This window comes from Nyctereutes procyonoides, unplaced genomic scaffold (assembly GCF_905146905.1).
Source record: "Nyctereutes procyonoides isolate TBG_1078 unplaced genomic scaffold, NYPRO_anot_genome, whole genome shotgun sequence".
In the NCBI taxonomy this organism is placed as follows: domain Eukaryota; kingdom Metazoa; phylum Chordata; class Mammalia; order Carnivora; family Canidae; genus Nyctereutes; species Nyctereutes procyonoides.
This window is the reverse complement of record NW_026575020.1, coordinates 593455-607685: the sequence shown is the minus strand read 5'-3', so window position 1 is coordinate 607685 and position 14231 is coordinate 593455. Positions and strand designations below refer to the sequence as shown.

General features: G+C 40.6%; 1 protein-coding gene across 1 annotated transcript; it reads right to left on the bottom strand.

The window, feature by feature from the left end:
- Nucleotides 1–3177: 3177 nt before the first annotated feature.
- CCDC43 (coiled-coil domain containing 43) lies at nt 3178–13172 on the bottom strand. The gene is made up of 5 exons (XM_055331607.1): nt 12940–13172; nt 8922–9009; nt 7892–8027; nt 6619–6677; nt 3178–4760 (listed from the first exon to the last, which is right to left on the bottom strand). Exons 1-5 carry the CDS (start codon nt 13141–13143, stop codon nt 4573–4575), a joined length of 675 nt encoding a protein of 224 aa, XP_055187582.1. The 5' UTR covers nt 13144–13172; the 3' UTR covers nt 3178–4572.
- Nucleotides 13173–14231: the final 1059 nt, after the last annotated feature.

The window sequence follows — 14231 nt, the reverse complement described above, 5'->3', positions numbered from 1 at the left end:
AATGAACTTGTCAAACTTGAAAATTTCAATACATTAATTTTCTTTCAGATTTAAAGTTAATACCTTAATGAAGTCTAACTTCTATTTAAAAAATCTTTTATTTGGAATGAATCAGATATAGTTTAAAGTGAACTCAAAGGAAAGTTGACTACTCTAGTAGGAGTTCCAAGTAGCCAAAGATAACAAGTTTAAGTAAATTAAATATTTCCTAACAGCTAAAATATTGCTTGAGCCCATTCTGCAGTGCAGGTAAATGCAAATGTGAAATTGTTCTAGAAAATAAGTTTCATTTAGGTCTGCCTTAGTAAGTATAATTCCAAATAATGAATCTAAATGACTGTAACCCAATTACGGCTACAGTCTAGTAACCACGACAAGTTTTGATTGTGATATAAAAGTGTTTTCCTTAAAAAACTGGATAATACCTAGGAAACAAAGGAAAACAAGGATGAACCCAATATTCATGTAAAAATTTAATATTTAAGATACTACCATATTTATAAATTTGAAATCTTAGTGCCTAAGTATATGGAGGGAAATGCATCTGATTCTCCTAAATTAGTGATAAAAGTGCCAGTGTAAAAACCATGCAAGTTACTGAATATAAAACCTGTTCAATCATTTGTGTATATTCTTTAAAATTTATACTATCAATTATTACATATTTCCAATTTTAAAGTATTTAAATTGAATCAAAACATTTCCTTTATCTGATCTTTTAGACTTGATGCATAGCAACTAAAATAATGACTATTGTTTTAATACCCTTAGTTTGCTGCATTTTATGAGGGTATCACGAAGTTCTAAAATGTATTTTTTAAGGTTTTTAGTTTAGTTTGCAATTGGTTAATGTATATTTTGTGTAGCTGTGTTCATTAGTTTGCTTCTGTATTTTTTTAAAACAGCTCTTGAAAGCTTGGCCTTTTCTGTTTCTCATCACCTAATATCTTTGTCGGAAACCCGAGTAATTTATTCAGTAATATGAAATGTTGGTATTATGTGACTCAGAAGATCTTGGGTTTTAACATTTCTAGCATGAGTTAAACTATAATATAATGTACTGATGAAATTTAATTGAACTATCCTTGACTAGAAACACTAGATTTTTTAAATGTTGGTGTTTTTCCTAGTTTTAGAAATCTTGGTATTAAAGAGTGTAATCACACCACATAAATTTTCTTTAGATGATGTGCAGAAGTAACTGATTGAGAATGCAGGAGTAACTGTAGGGAGAAACATTTTGATCACTGATATGCTTTAGAACTACCCAAATGAATTACATTGAGGGTAGTCAAATAAAATAGATCACCCCACCACACTCACTGCATAGAAAGTGGTTAAGTTTGACATAAGACGTTGGATGTTATGAAAACTAATATTGTACTGAATTTAGTCTCTCAGGAAAAAATTAATAAATTACTTTGTTGAAAACATTTGGTTTCTTTTTTTACATCTTTATATTAGTTTCTAACATTAAGCGTCCTGCAGATAAACCAATCAAATTTCATTTCACTGATAATAAAATTTAAAACTCAGTGCCAGTTCTTAATATAGAAGAAAGGATGTTGGTAGACAAACCACTGCCATTCAGGTATCCTTGCATTGAACCTAACATCCTTCAAAGATGAAGTTTTTGCTCTGCCTTTATATTAATCCAGGCAAACCAGAGTAAAAGTTCTGGGGAAGTTTTAACAGGACAGTGTTGAGAAATGAAACACTAATCCATTAACAAAAACCAAACACAAAAATTCTTTTAAATTCTGTTCATCACATCACCCTGCAAATAATTCTCATATTAGTTGGTTATCCCTCTGTAGTATACTCTCTAAAGGATAGTTCATAGCCAGCCCCGGTGGCTCAGTGGTTTAGTGCCGCCTTCAGCCCAGGGCGTGATCCTGGAGACTCGGGATTGAGTCCCATGTCTGGCTCCCTGCATGGAGCCTGCTTTTCTCTTCCTGCTTCTCCCTCTGCCTGCGTCTCTGCCTCTCTGTGTGTCTCTCATGAATAAATAAATAATTTTTTTTTTAAAATAAAGGAATGGTTCACATGTATTGTCCTTCTGAATTACAACCGAGGACAACAAAAAATACATATAATTAGTAAAACTGATAAAAACCAATGCTCCTATCCCTTCTAATCCAAAAGAATTTGGTGTATTTTTTTTAACATACAAAGTAATTTATATAAAAGTGGTTGAAAATTGCCTTGGGGATCCCTGGGTGGCTCAGCGGTTTAGCGCCTGCCTTTAGCCCAGGGCACAATCCTGGAGTCCCTGGATCAAGTCCCACATTGGGCTCCCGGCATGGAACCTGCTTCTCCCTCCTCCTGTGTCTCTGCCTCTCTATGTCTATCATAAATAAATAAATAAATAAATAAATAAATAAATAAATAAATCTTTAAGAAAAAATAAAATTGCCTTGAATTCTATCAGCATCCTTCTCACTTGAATAATCTGCCTATAAAGTTGTAGTGGGCTGGAATTAACGTTATGAATGAAATCTTGGTTCTGGCCTAAAATGTCCATCATACTACATAAAGATACTGGTTGTTTAAAATCTGCCCTTTGCAATATTGAACATTTTAGACATAAAGGATTTATTAGCAACTGAATTAAATGAATAACCTTCCTCAGCCTAATGAGCTGATCCTTTTTTTCCTATTTAAACCTTAGTTCAAAAAATAAATAAACCTTATTTCAAGTATACACCTAACTGTAATATACATAATAGAGTCCCATAAGAACTGGCTACTATTATAACACTAAAACAAGTATCCTTCAGGGGTCCATGGATATAACCTGGCTCTGCTTCAGATACCAAAATCAAGGTGAGAATAAATCAAAAATCCAAAATAAGGGTTAATCAAAGAGGTGCTCTCATAAGCTATCTGTAGCCACAGCCTATTGCTACTGTCACAGAAGACAAACACACCAACATAAGCACTTGTAAGGACTTCAAAGTCAACTTACTGACTTCCAAAAAAAGTTAATCTTGGTAATTTCCTAACACCCAACCTCACGGAAAGGAAAGTGGAGGCAGAGAATTTGATTCTAGGAAGAGGTTCAACTAACAGGAGAGCGTATTGGGCTAATCAAAACAAAATATAAAGCAGAATTCAACACACTGCTAAGTGACTGTTCACACATTTCCATGAATAGCTGGAAGGAATCAGAAAACAGTGATTTAAATAGTTTATTTTTTTTAAAAGATGGTTACTTTTTAAAAATGCAATGCCACGGTTATAGGAGTGTATAGAGATGACACATCTTTTCCTTAACCATGCTTTTTGACCTTCTGCACAAAGGTAAAAAATTTGGTTAACCTCTTGGTTAATGGTATAAAACAGAGGTTGGCAAACTTTTTCTCTGAAGGGCCACACAGTACATATTTTAGGTTTCATAGACCACAAAAGGTCTCTGTCATATATTCCTTCTTTTACAACCCTTTAAAAATGCAAAGTCCATTGCTGACTTGCACTATGCAAAAACAAACAGCCAAATTTGCTTGCCTACAGTAGTTTGCCAGCCTCAGGTATACAATACTTCTTTTCTGTCTTGTCAGGGAGATTACTCCCTTCAGGTTTCTTGAGTCGGCTGCCTGAAGAAAAGGCCTTATTTACAATTGAATGTGGCTTGTGACAAAAGTAGAAATGGAGAGTTTCTGCTCACTTTGGACTCTCCCAGGTTTTTCCCATTCACTCATTAAATTTGTTGAGCACCCACAAAGTACACTCTTAAATATCTTTGTGTTAGCAGAGATTTCCAGTGTTTCTTCCTTAAACGCATGGTTCCTGAAGTTTCTCTCAACCTATAATTATCGTGTCCTTATACTCCTGTTTTAGGGCAGATCAGGATTAAAATCTCTACTAGCACTCAAGGGCTCATGATTATAAAAAATGAATCTAGCTAACAATGATATTCTTCCACTCAATACACATTCTTTTTCAAAATATGTAACTATATTTTTTAAAAAGATACTTCTTTTCCCTCCCACGGGCTGAAGCTTTAAAAAAAAAAGTCAAATCTAGAATATCTACATCATTTCTTCCGTTTTCATAGTTCGTGGCCATGTTAACATAATATCTAGATCCAGGTAGGGCTCTTCATTTGTTTTCTATTTCATCCATAAAATAATACATTAAGGGGTAAATGCTACTTTCAAAGTACTTTACACTCCCAAATTTCATCTCAGGAAAGGAGTGGTCATGATTCTGCTCCTTCAGGATGAAAACTGTCAAGCTTTCTGAATATTTCTGCTATTTATCCTAGGTGAGGGAAGACTTGTAAAGTGGCCAAAAGGAGCCAGGACTTCAGTATTAAAATATAAAAGTTGCCCCCATTCCAGATCTTTGGTACAGACATCAACTTCAATAATCTGATTACCCACACCACAGAGACATGGCACATGTTGTAATTAGAAGTGTCTGTGATTTTCCTTTTGACCATGTAAACAAAAGGGAAATGCCTTGGGAAACCACTTTGCAATGTTCTCTCATTTCTCTTAAATACACGTGTGCACAATCACTTCTCCCTTTGATCAAGTCAATGAAGAGAAAGAACAGAGTGGACCAAGGTTATCGCTTCCGCTCCCCTCTTTGTGTCCTTTTCTTTTCCTTTTCCTTGCGCTCCTGCTTGGCTAGTTTGTCCCTCTCCCTCTGCAGCTTGTCCTGTTCCTTCTTCCTCTGGGACTCATCCCGAAGTGAGTCTCGCTCCAGTTTTCGGGCATTGAGGACATCTTCCACATTGGTGTTTCGGAACAGAGCTACAGGTGAGTTAAGGGATTAGGATAAGGTCATACAGTCCCAACTACCACTTTGTCCTTACTCTCTCTACATATTTCTAGTCTTTAAAAGAAGTCCTTATGATAATTTATCTTTGGTCAAATGGGGATTCTTGGAACTACTATTTTATTTTATTTTTATTTTATTTTTTTAAATTTTTATTTATTTATGATAGTCACAGAGAGAGAGGGAGAGAGGCAGAGAGACATAGGCAGAGGGAGAAGCATGCTCCATGCACCGGGAGCCCGACGTGGGATTCGATCCTGGATCTCCAGGATCACGCCCTGGGCCAAAGGCAGGCGCTAAACCGCTGCGCCACCCAGGGATCCCGGAACTACTATTTTAAACAAAAGTTTAAAACTAATCCTCAGAATAAAAACCTCAGACTTCTCTAAATTTGAAGGTTAAAAAATTTTATGAAAATGAAGTTTCATTCCAGAATAAGTACTTAGATCATGGTGGAATACTGGAGTATCTAGGCTAGTTTTAGTGAATAGAGTATTAATGTAATTGGCAAAAATTTTATATACTTGGCATTATTAAAATGCTTGAAAAGAGTTAAGTTGTTTAACCTTACTACACTTTATCAATTTGCTTTTTTTCCTAGAACAATGAAGCTTAAGTGAAAAGCAGGTTTTAATAACCACAAACTGGATTTATAAAAGATACGAAATAAGTTTAAGCAGTTAGAAAATACCTAGCCAAAAACTCTACCCCTCCTTTCTTAAGACTTTTAAAACACAACTGGGGGTGCCTGGCTGGTTCAGTCAGAAGAATATTCAACTCTTGATCTCGGGGTCATGGGTTCGATCCCCACACTGGGTATAGAGATTACTAAAAAAAAAAAAAAAAAACTTAAAAAAACAGAAACAACCTGTTACCACCAGATAACTTCCTTCCTATTCTTAAAACATAACATTTTTTTTGCTTTAGTGCTTTAAAATAAATAAGTCTCCCTGAAATAACCTCCTTTTCTTTGATAGCCCATCATACTTCAGAATTTTTTTTCTTTTTAAAATGTCTTATTTGAGAGAGAGATAAGCATGTGCACAGGAGTGGGAGGGGCAGAGGGAGAGAGAGAAGCAGACCCTTGCTGACTATGGAGCCTGACTGCAGGCTCAATCCCAGGACCCTGGGACCATGACTTGAGCTGAAGGCAGACACATAACTGACTGAGTCACCTAGGCTCCCTGTGAGGGGAGTCTTAATAGTTAAGTGTCCAACTCTTGGTTTCACCTCAGGTCAAGATCTCAGGGTCCTGAGATCAAGCCCTGCATCAGCTCTGCTCTCAGCAGGAGGCCCGCCTGAGATTCCCTCTCCCTCTCTCCTGCCACTTTTCCCTGCACTCTCTCTTTAACAAATAAATGAAATCAATCAATCAATCAATCAATGCAGAAGCTTTCATAAGTGTCTGTTGGTAGGGACTTTCCTTAGCACTTCTTTCCATCTGTCCATATTTTTAGCTCAAAAGATTCAGTGTTTGTGTTCTGACAAAATTATACGGTCTTTGAGGACAAACTCAAAATTTCAATACTGTTGTAATTGATTCCACTGCTGGTAACACAGTGCTATACACAGGGAGTAGATTCTTCTGTTCCCTTAGAAATCCTCTCTTAAGAAATCCTTCCTCCCTTCACAGTACATGTTAACATGTTTTCTTTGGTGAAATTTCTCCTTAAATTGACTATTTATGGTTGTCCTCGGAATGGGGCCCACAAAACTGGCCCAACATGAGTTCCTGTTGGTAAAAGGATCCCCCAGCAATGACAGCAAGATAAAAACTGTTCCTCAAGAATATTCAATGGAGAAACACTTGGGGACGGACAAAGAGAAGGATACATTTATCAGAACCAATGTTCATTGTGGTGGCACCTGAATCATCCTTCTCATCGGCTTCGGTGAGTGATGTTAAGGAAAGTTGGATGAAAACCAAAGGCTAGCACATCCCAGCCCAACATCAGAAAACATTCAGTGAAGTGATGGGTAGGAAAAGCATGCTGAAGAAAAACACTATCAGAGACGTGGTAGTAAACCCAGCAGTCATCTTTAGAAGTCTCAAGATTGTTTAGAACTAGTGTAAGATCTCTTCTCAAAATGTGGTTTCCAGAACTCCCTGGGAACTTGCTAGAAAAGCACATTCTTAGGCTCCACACCAGACCTACTAAATCAGAAACTGGGGAGTAGGGAGCCCAGCAATCGGCGTTTTAACAAGTCGTCTGGAAGAACCACTGCTTAAATTGTTCTTTTCTAGCCCAAGAAAGGAGATTTTGTCATTGGACACAGAGCTCTGCTGACCCTGGCAAAAAAAAAAAAAAAAAAAAAAAAAAAAAAATTACAATAAACCAGAAGACAAGCTGGCCCCAAAAAGCCTAAGAATTATTTCCTAAACTTGTGATGAGACAGCTAACATTTCTGGTATGAGCCCTGCTGCATAAGGTTCCACATGCTCCACTCAAGCAGGCTCTGTAAGCTAAGCATCTCCTAAACAAGTTCAAACTCACAGGGAACCAAGCCTGTCCCCATCAACAGCAATTGCCTTTTGCACAGCCCCCAAATTCCAGATTTCTCCTGTGTTAGCTGGGGATTCAGTCTTTCAATTATAAAAAAAAAATTTTTTTCAAATGAAACTGCTCCAAATTTGGGAATCCTTCATTCGAAAATATCCATATTCTAGTCCTGGTTTTGCCACTAAATCTATACATGTCTCTGATCACACATTCATTTCTCACTGCCTCAGTTTCCTTATCAATTGGGAAAAGAATATAAAGATGGATTATGTGTAATACTGTACAGAAAGATATTACACAAAGAATCACAGCTATTCCTTAGCTTCTGCAAAAAACAATATAAATGATCCATTATTAAGGCATTATTTCTTTTACACCTAAGTTTTCAGGAACATACTGATTATGTGCTGAAAAATGTTAAGTGTGGTATCAATTATCCCAACATTACTCCTCACACCCACGAAGGGTCATAGATCAGTGCCATTTTAAGGGGAAAAAAAAATCACACCAGGGGGAGATTGGCAACTTCCCAGAGCTCACTGAAACCCATCAAACACTTCTGACTCGAGCCTCAGGGAATGGTTACAAGACTTCAAGAAGGATATTCTTCTTCATCTGTCACATCAGCATACTGGGCCAGGAGGGCAGCTTTCCTCTGCTTCTCCTCTTCTGACACCATCCTGGGCTTCACCACAATCTGTGCCTGCTTCTCAATTAGGGTGGCAATGGCCTGTACCTCATCTGGGAGGGAAGGGAAAGGAGGGGCAACAAGGTTGTATGTGAGAGAAAACAAGCTCACCAAATCACTAGTCCACTCAGACAGTGCCTGCAGGAAAGACAACGGCATCTGCTGATTCTTTAGGGCCCTGAGGTTCAAAGGAGGTGCCTTGGGTGCCACTGACAAAGGCAAAGCAAAGACCATGCAGGATAGGCTTTAGGTCTTGTATCCATCTTCAATCAGAGCAGCCCTGCTTTTACCTATTTTATAAATTGAAGTTCTGCTGCTTTAAAAAAAAAAAAAAAAAAAAAGGCTGAAAAGTGCTGTATTAGAACCAGAAAAAATTTAGTTTCAAGCAGGCAACTTTTTCCCGTCTATTCAGTTGAGAGAGAGAAAAAAAGCACAGAGAGAGAGAGCACAGGAGCAGTAGGGAGGAGCAGAGGGAGACGGAGAAATAGACTCCCTGCTGAGCAGGGAGCCTGATATGGGGCTCGATCCCAGGACTTGGAATCATGAAGGCTGATGCTTAACCAACTGAGTCACCCAGGAGCCCTTGTGCTGGTCCCTGTCATAGTGATGATTATGCCAGGGGAAATTCATAGATTATCTTAAAATAAAAATCAATTATTAAGTTAATCATTCTCAAAGAAAAGAGGCAATGGTGTCCAGTAGTGGTTTTTATGCCTGGATCCACATTAGAATCATTTGGGGGAGCTTTAAAAAAAAAAAAACAACCAACCAGGGGCATCTGGGTAGCTCAGTCTAGTAAGCCTCTGCCTTTGGCTCAGGTCATGATCCCACGGTCCTGGGATCCAGCTCCACATTGGGCAGAGAAAACTCAAAACCCTCCTGCTCACAGCTGTATAGGAAAAGTTGTCAGAAAAGGGCCTGGAGATTAGACAAACTCCCAACGCTACCTTCTTTTTTCACTTTGGTGACGACATTCTGACTTTCTGACCAACGTTCCACAATCTCCTTGCAGATGTTAAGAAGAGAATCTTCTTCCTAGTTGGAAAAATAGACCAATTAATTTCCTGAGAGAGCGCTCGGCCTGGACAAAGCCCATGCCCAGGACACAGCTCTACCTCTGGTGATAAGGAGTCACGGGGCAGGTTTGAGAGCCACAGAATAAAAAGTATGTTTCTCTTTTCTGAGGTTCAGAAATAATCCCATGTGTGAGTCCACACCTTCTAAGTCAAGAGTGCCAACTCCATCCTGCCAAGCTCCAGGGGAAAGGGTTCACAATAACTCAGGACAGTCTTCCTCACACTTCTGGAGCAAAAACCTGTTACCTGAGTTAAAACTCTCCTCTGGGAAATCTTCCTTGGCTGATAGACTTAACTCAGTACATTCTTCAAGGTTTATCAACTTTCATGCTGGAACATATCCATTACCTTGCTCACTCCACCTGAAGGAGCAGATGGTCTCCTATCCACACCCACCCTCTGTCCATTTTACACAAGCATACACATTCTGCATGTTGACCAATCTTCCTCCTTAGTACAGTATGATGAAAGGATGTTGGCTTCAGTGTCAGACATACTTAAATTCAAACCCAGGTCTGAGAACAAGTTTACCTTTCTGAGCTTCACGTCTTGTCAGGATTTTAGTGAGGATTAATAAGAATGTATAAAATCCCTACCCTGCTTGGTGAAGAATAGGCATTTCAAGTATGGGCATTCTCCTCCACCTTCATTATGGCTGCCTCCACAATCTTCATGTTCTACCCCTCAAAATGAGCTGTCAGAGTTCACATTTACTAAATGCTTAGCATGTGCCAGGAACTGTTCTAAATACCTCACATAAGTACTCAATTTCTCAAACAATCCCAAGATGTAAGCGCTATTGCCACTTTCAATTTACAGATGAGGAAACCAAGGTACAGAGGTTAAGTAACTTGCCCAAGGTCATACAAGTAGCAAATGGATTAAACAGGATTTGAGCCCAAGCAGTCTTATTCTCAGCCATTATGTTAAATCATCTCTCAAAGAAAGTGAGGAGAAGCAGAACACACTTTTTAAAAAAAAAAAAAAAAAAGATTTTTCTTTTAAGTAATCTCTATATCCAATAAGGGGCTTGAACTCACAACCCTGAGATCAAGAGTCGCACACTCTGCTGAAGGAGCCACCCAGGAGCGCCCCTATTTTGGATTTCCTTATTTTGTACCCAGCAAAGGATTCTATCCTCTACTCTGCATTCTTTAAGAACAGATGCCAAATATACAGAAATTCTTTGGACGCCTGGGTGGCTCAGTCAGCGGTTGAGTCTGTCTTTGGCTCAGGCGTGATCCTGGGGTCCTGGGATGGAGTCCCACATCGGGCCCCCTGCATGAAGCCTGCTTCTCTCTCTGTCTGTGTCTCTGCCTCTGTGTGTGTGTGTGTGTCTCTTTTTTTTTTTTTTTTGCCCAGAGTTTCTATTGTTCATGATCCCCCAGCAGGAAAAATAAAGGAAGGAGAAGGAAGGTAAATGAGTAGAGAAGCAAAAGAAAAAGGGTGCTCTCGGAGGACAAGACCCTTTATTTTCCCAGGCTTCACCCAGACCAAAGGAGTTCATTCATCCATTTGTTCATTTATTCATCCAGATGGTGCCTGCCATGTTGAAAGCACTAAGATAGTGAGAGAGATGAATGAGAAAAAGCCCTGGGTCTCATGACACTGACAATTTAGAAGGCTGGTACATATAAACAGGTGCCATAAGATATAAGACCCCAATTAATGTAATAATCCTACTGAAAATGAAAACTCACCCCTCCATTCCACTCCTGATCTTATAATGTTCTTTTTCTCCTAGTGCTTATCATTTTCTGACATACTATATAATTTACTGATTAAGGTTTTCCCTACTAGAATGTTATCCCATCAGGGCAGGGGTTTTTGTTTTGTTCCCTGAGGTACCCCAAACACTTTGGGCAGTGCTTGATAGAGAATAACCCATCAATAAAAACTTGATAATTAATCAATACAAATGCCACTGGAAGGAATTTTTTTTAAAAGGATTTAAGATTTTATTTATTTAGATTTTATTTATTTATTCATGAGACACACACAGAGAGAGAGGCAGAGACATAGAGAAAGGGAGGAGCAGCCTCCATGCAGGGAGCCCGATGTGGGACTCAATCCTGGAACTCCGGGATCATGCCCTGAGCCAAAGGCAGACGCTCAACCACTGAGCCACCCAAGCGTCCCAAAAAAGGATTAATAAAAAGCATTTATTAACTGTTATTTGCTCCTGACAAGATACAATGTTCTTGAATCTTAACTCAAATTGTTGCTGACAAACTTAATTCCTAATACTGAATTCTAGCCCAACCTGGTGATTGATTTAGCAATGCCTTTTGTTTTTTCTGGAAAGGGATTTGGTAAAACAGTCAGTGCTTGTATATAGAGCCTGACCGACAGAAAGTAAACAGCATTATGAATTATGTGTTTGATATATACCATATTCACTGGCCTTGCTGTTCTGTAAAGTTGCTTCTCAGTTGTTTCATGAACAGGACCCCTGCCTCACCATATAATTCCTGGCCAATTCTTCCCAAAGTCATTTCCTATATAGAAGGGGTTGGGAAAACCAAGAGAAAATTAAGCATGGTGTGTGGATCCAGCAGAGAGAGGGGGAAGCCACCCTTAAAAATGACTGTGTCTTCCGTAGTTCATGTAAACAGAGGCAGATATAAAGAACCAAATCTGTTTTTCAATAACTTTTCTCTCATCTATCAAGACACTTAATAGTCTAAGGCAAACTCATGCCTGCTTTTATCAGCAGCAGACATGCAGTTCTAAATGATGACACCATGAAAAGAACAAGCCAAGGAGCTAATACCAATGGGTACCCAAGCTACTTCAACTTCTTTTTCATGGAGTCTTTAGTAACTTCTAAGCTGGAAATAACAACTAACTTAAATCGCTTGCCTCACACTATCCCCCTCCACCAACTTGCAATGTCAAGGTCCAGGAAAAGAATTTACTCCATACTGTTCTATCTCCACTGAATTTATGAGCCACATCACAAGCTGTTTTAAAGCTTTCCCATTTATAGGTCAATCTCACCAGAGCAGGCTTTGGGACTAAAAGCGGGACATTGCCAGGAGGACCTGGGACAGCTGCACTAGTATTATATTTCAGCCATTTGCCCAATCACTGAACCAGGTTTCCAACAAGTAACTATAAGCAGAGATGAAGGCAGCAGAATGGTCAGGCTGGAAAAGTGGACAACCAGGTGACTTACTACTTAAACACAAATTAAAGTACACATTTCTGAGTTCTTGAATCTGTTTCTAAGAAGCTGGTACCAAGTTTATCTCTCTTCTTTAAAACTCTGACTTTATTTCCCACCTCCTCCAGCAAACACTGACAATTTTTGCATCTCTAAATACTATAAATGATTAAGCACAATATTTGTTTCAGTTCGGCCTAGGCCTAGACCTAGACCAAGACTTTTACTGCCAGCTTACCTTTTTTGGACTCTTACCTCCAAAATAGGAACCGAGAGGGTACTTCCTGCAGGCTTTTGTCATGGGACAGCCCTGGACACTGCCTCTTAAAGAGCACAGACATCCCCAGAGCACTTTATTCCCCTCTCTGAACACTGTCAAAGGATGGGAATGAGATGGGTCGTTAGGCGTTTATGATAAAACTCTCATTTAGACACTTCAACGCCTTCGGAAGAATACTCACCCAGCTCACCCACAGGCATCCAAGAGGGTCGTGTCCCCAGGAATAAGGGAAAGCCATTCTTCTTTATGCACATGCAACCTTTTGACTTTCCCAAACCCTGGTTGGTGAGCAATCAATCCCCTTCCCCCGAGGCCCAGACCTCAGAATATTCCTCTCCCAGGTAACACCACTAATCATTTGGGACACCAGGTATGGGAAAAGGGGTACGAAGTACTGACAAGGGCCGCCAGAAAACTAGGAGGAACGTGTCCGGGCTTCTCACCAAGAAAGCAGAGAGGATACCCTGCAAAGCGTCCAGCTTCTCTTCTTCCTCCTCCTCCTGCAGGACACCCAGGATGTAGGCGCCGTAAACGGCTCGGTCCACTCCCAGCGCCTCCAACCGTCCGTCCAGCCATGACCCAAAACCGCCGTCCTCGCCACCGCCTTTCCCGGAGGCAGCCGCAGGAACTTCGCTGGGCGCCGCCATCTTGGGGGTCAGGGTCCTGCCAGCCTCCAGGGCGCCTACCGCAGTGCCTGACGGGCCGCGCTGCGGGCCCACTGCGCATGCTCCGAGCGAGAACCCACACCCCGTGGAGCCCATGGACCAGTAGTGACCCGCCTGGGCGTCTTGCGGCTTCTAAATAGAGCGCCTGTTGGCGAACGCACGGTTACGTCATCGCTCAGGCACCCTGGCAGGTGAATATTCTTAACAGACTCTTTTTTTTTTTACAGTTGGGGAAATTCAGAGAGGTTCGGTAACTTGACCAAAGTCACGCGGCTACTACCTAAATAGGACTGGAACTCAACTTCGAATCCAGCGCCTCGGCTCGCCGCACCGAGCTGCCCTTCCGCGCGCCTTCGTGGCATAGATACCAAGTCGCCCACCTTCACACAGCTTTCCAAAGGGAACTCTGTCCGGAAGACCCACCGTGCCTCTCTCTCTCTCTCTCTCTCTCTCTCTCTCTAAGATTTTATTTATTTATTCATGAGAGACCCAGAGAGAGAGAGAGGCAGAGATAAAATGCAGACTCCCTGCAGGGAGCCCGATGGGGGACTTGATCCCAGGATCACACCCTGAGCCAAAGGCAGATGCTCTACCACTGAGCCACCCGGGCGTCCCGACCCACCATCTCTTAACTAGCACCACCTTCACCTTCCCATGCTCCGCTCATATCAAAACTCAAGCTCCAGAAAACCTTCCCTGGTTCCCGGCAATCTGTGTTAAGAGCAGTGTGCATGCGGTTGCTTATCTGCTTTTAGCATGTTTAGTACCGGACACAGTAGGTGCTCAATAAATGATCAGACAACCTCAAGTTATTTTTGACTCATTCATTCTATACGTAAACGCCTATCTCTGAGGAGCCTTGTTTACTCTTGGCCATCACTGTGCTTAGTAAGAGCTTTCGATGCATCATTGCTTGTAATCCCCTCAACAACCCTGTGAGAAGATACTCTTATTGTCCCCGTATTCCCCGTATTAAAGATAAAGAAACTGGGGATCCCTGGGTGGCGCAGCGGTTTGGCGCCTGCCTTTGGCCCAGGGCGCGATCCTGGAGAGCCAGGATTGAATCCCAC

What these genes read in the sequence shown, in the direction of transcription:
- CCDC43 (XM_055331607.1), bottom strand. Translation starts at nt 13,143, where the DNA reads ATGGCGGCGCCCAGCGAAGTTCCTGCGGCTGCCTCCGGGAAAGGCGGT. An exon ending in GTATCCTCTCTGCTTTCTTG is followed by an intron (nt 9,010 to 12,939) that starts GTGAGAAGCCCG and finishes TTTTCCAACTAG; the next exon opens with GAAGAAGATTCTCTTCTTAA. An exon ending in GATGTGACAGATGAAGAAGA is followed by an intron (nt 6,678 to 7,891) that starts ATATCCTTCTTG and finishes AACATCACTCAC; the next exon opens with CGAAGCCGATGAGAAGGATG.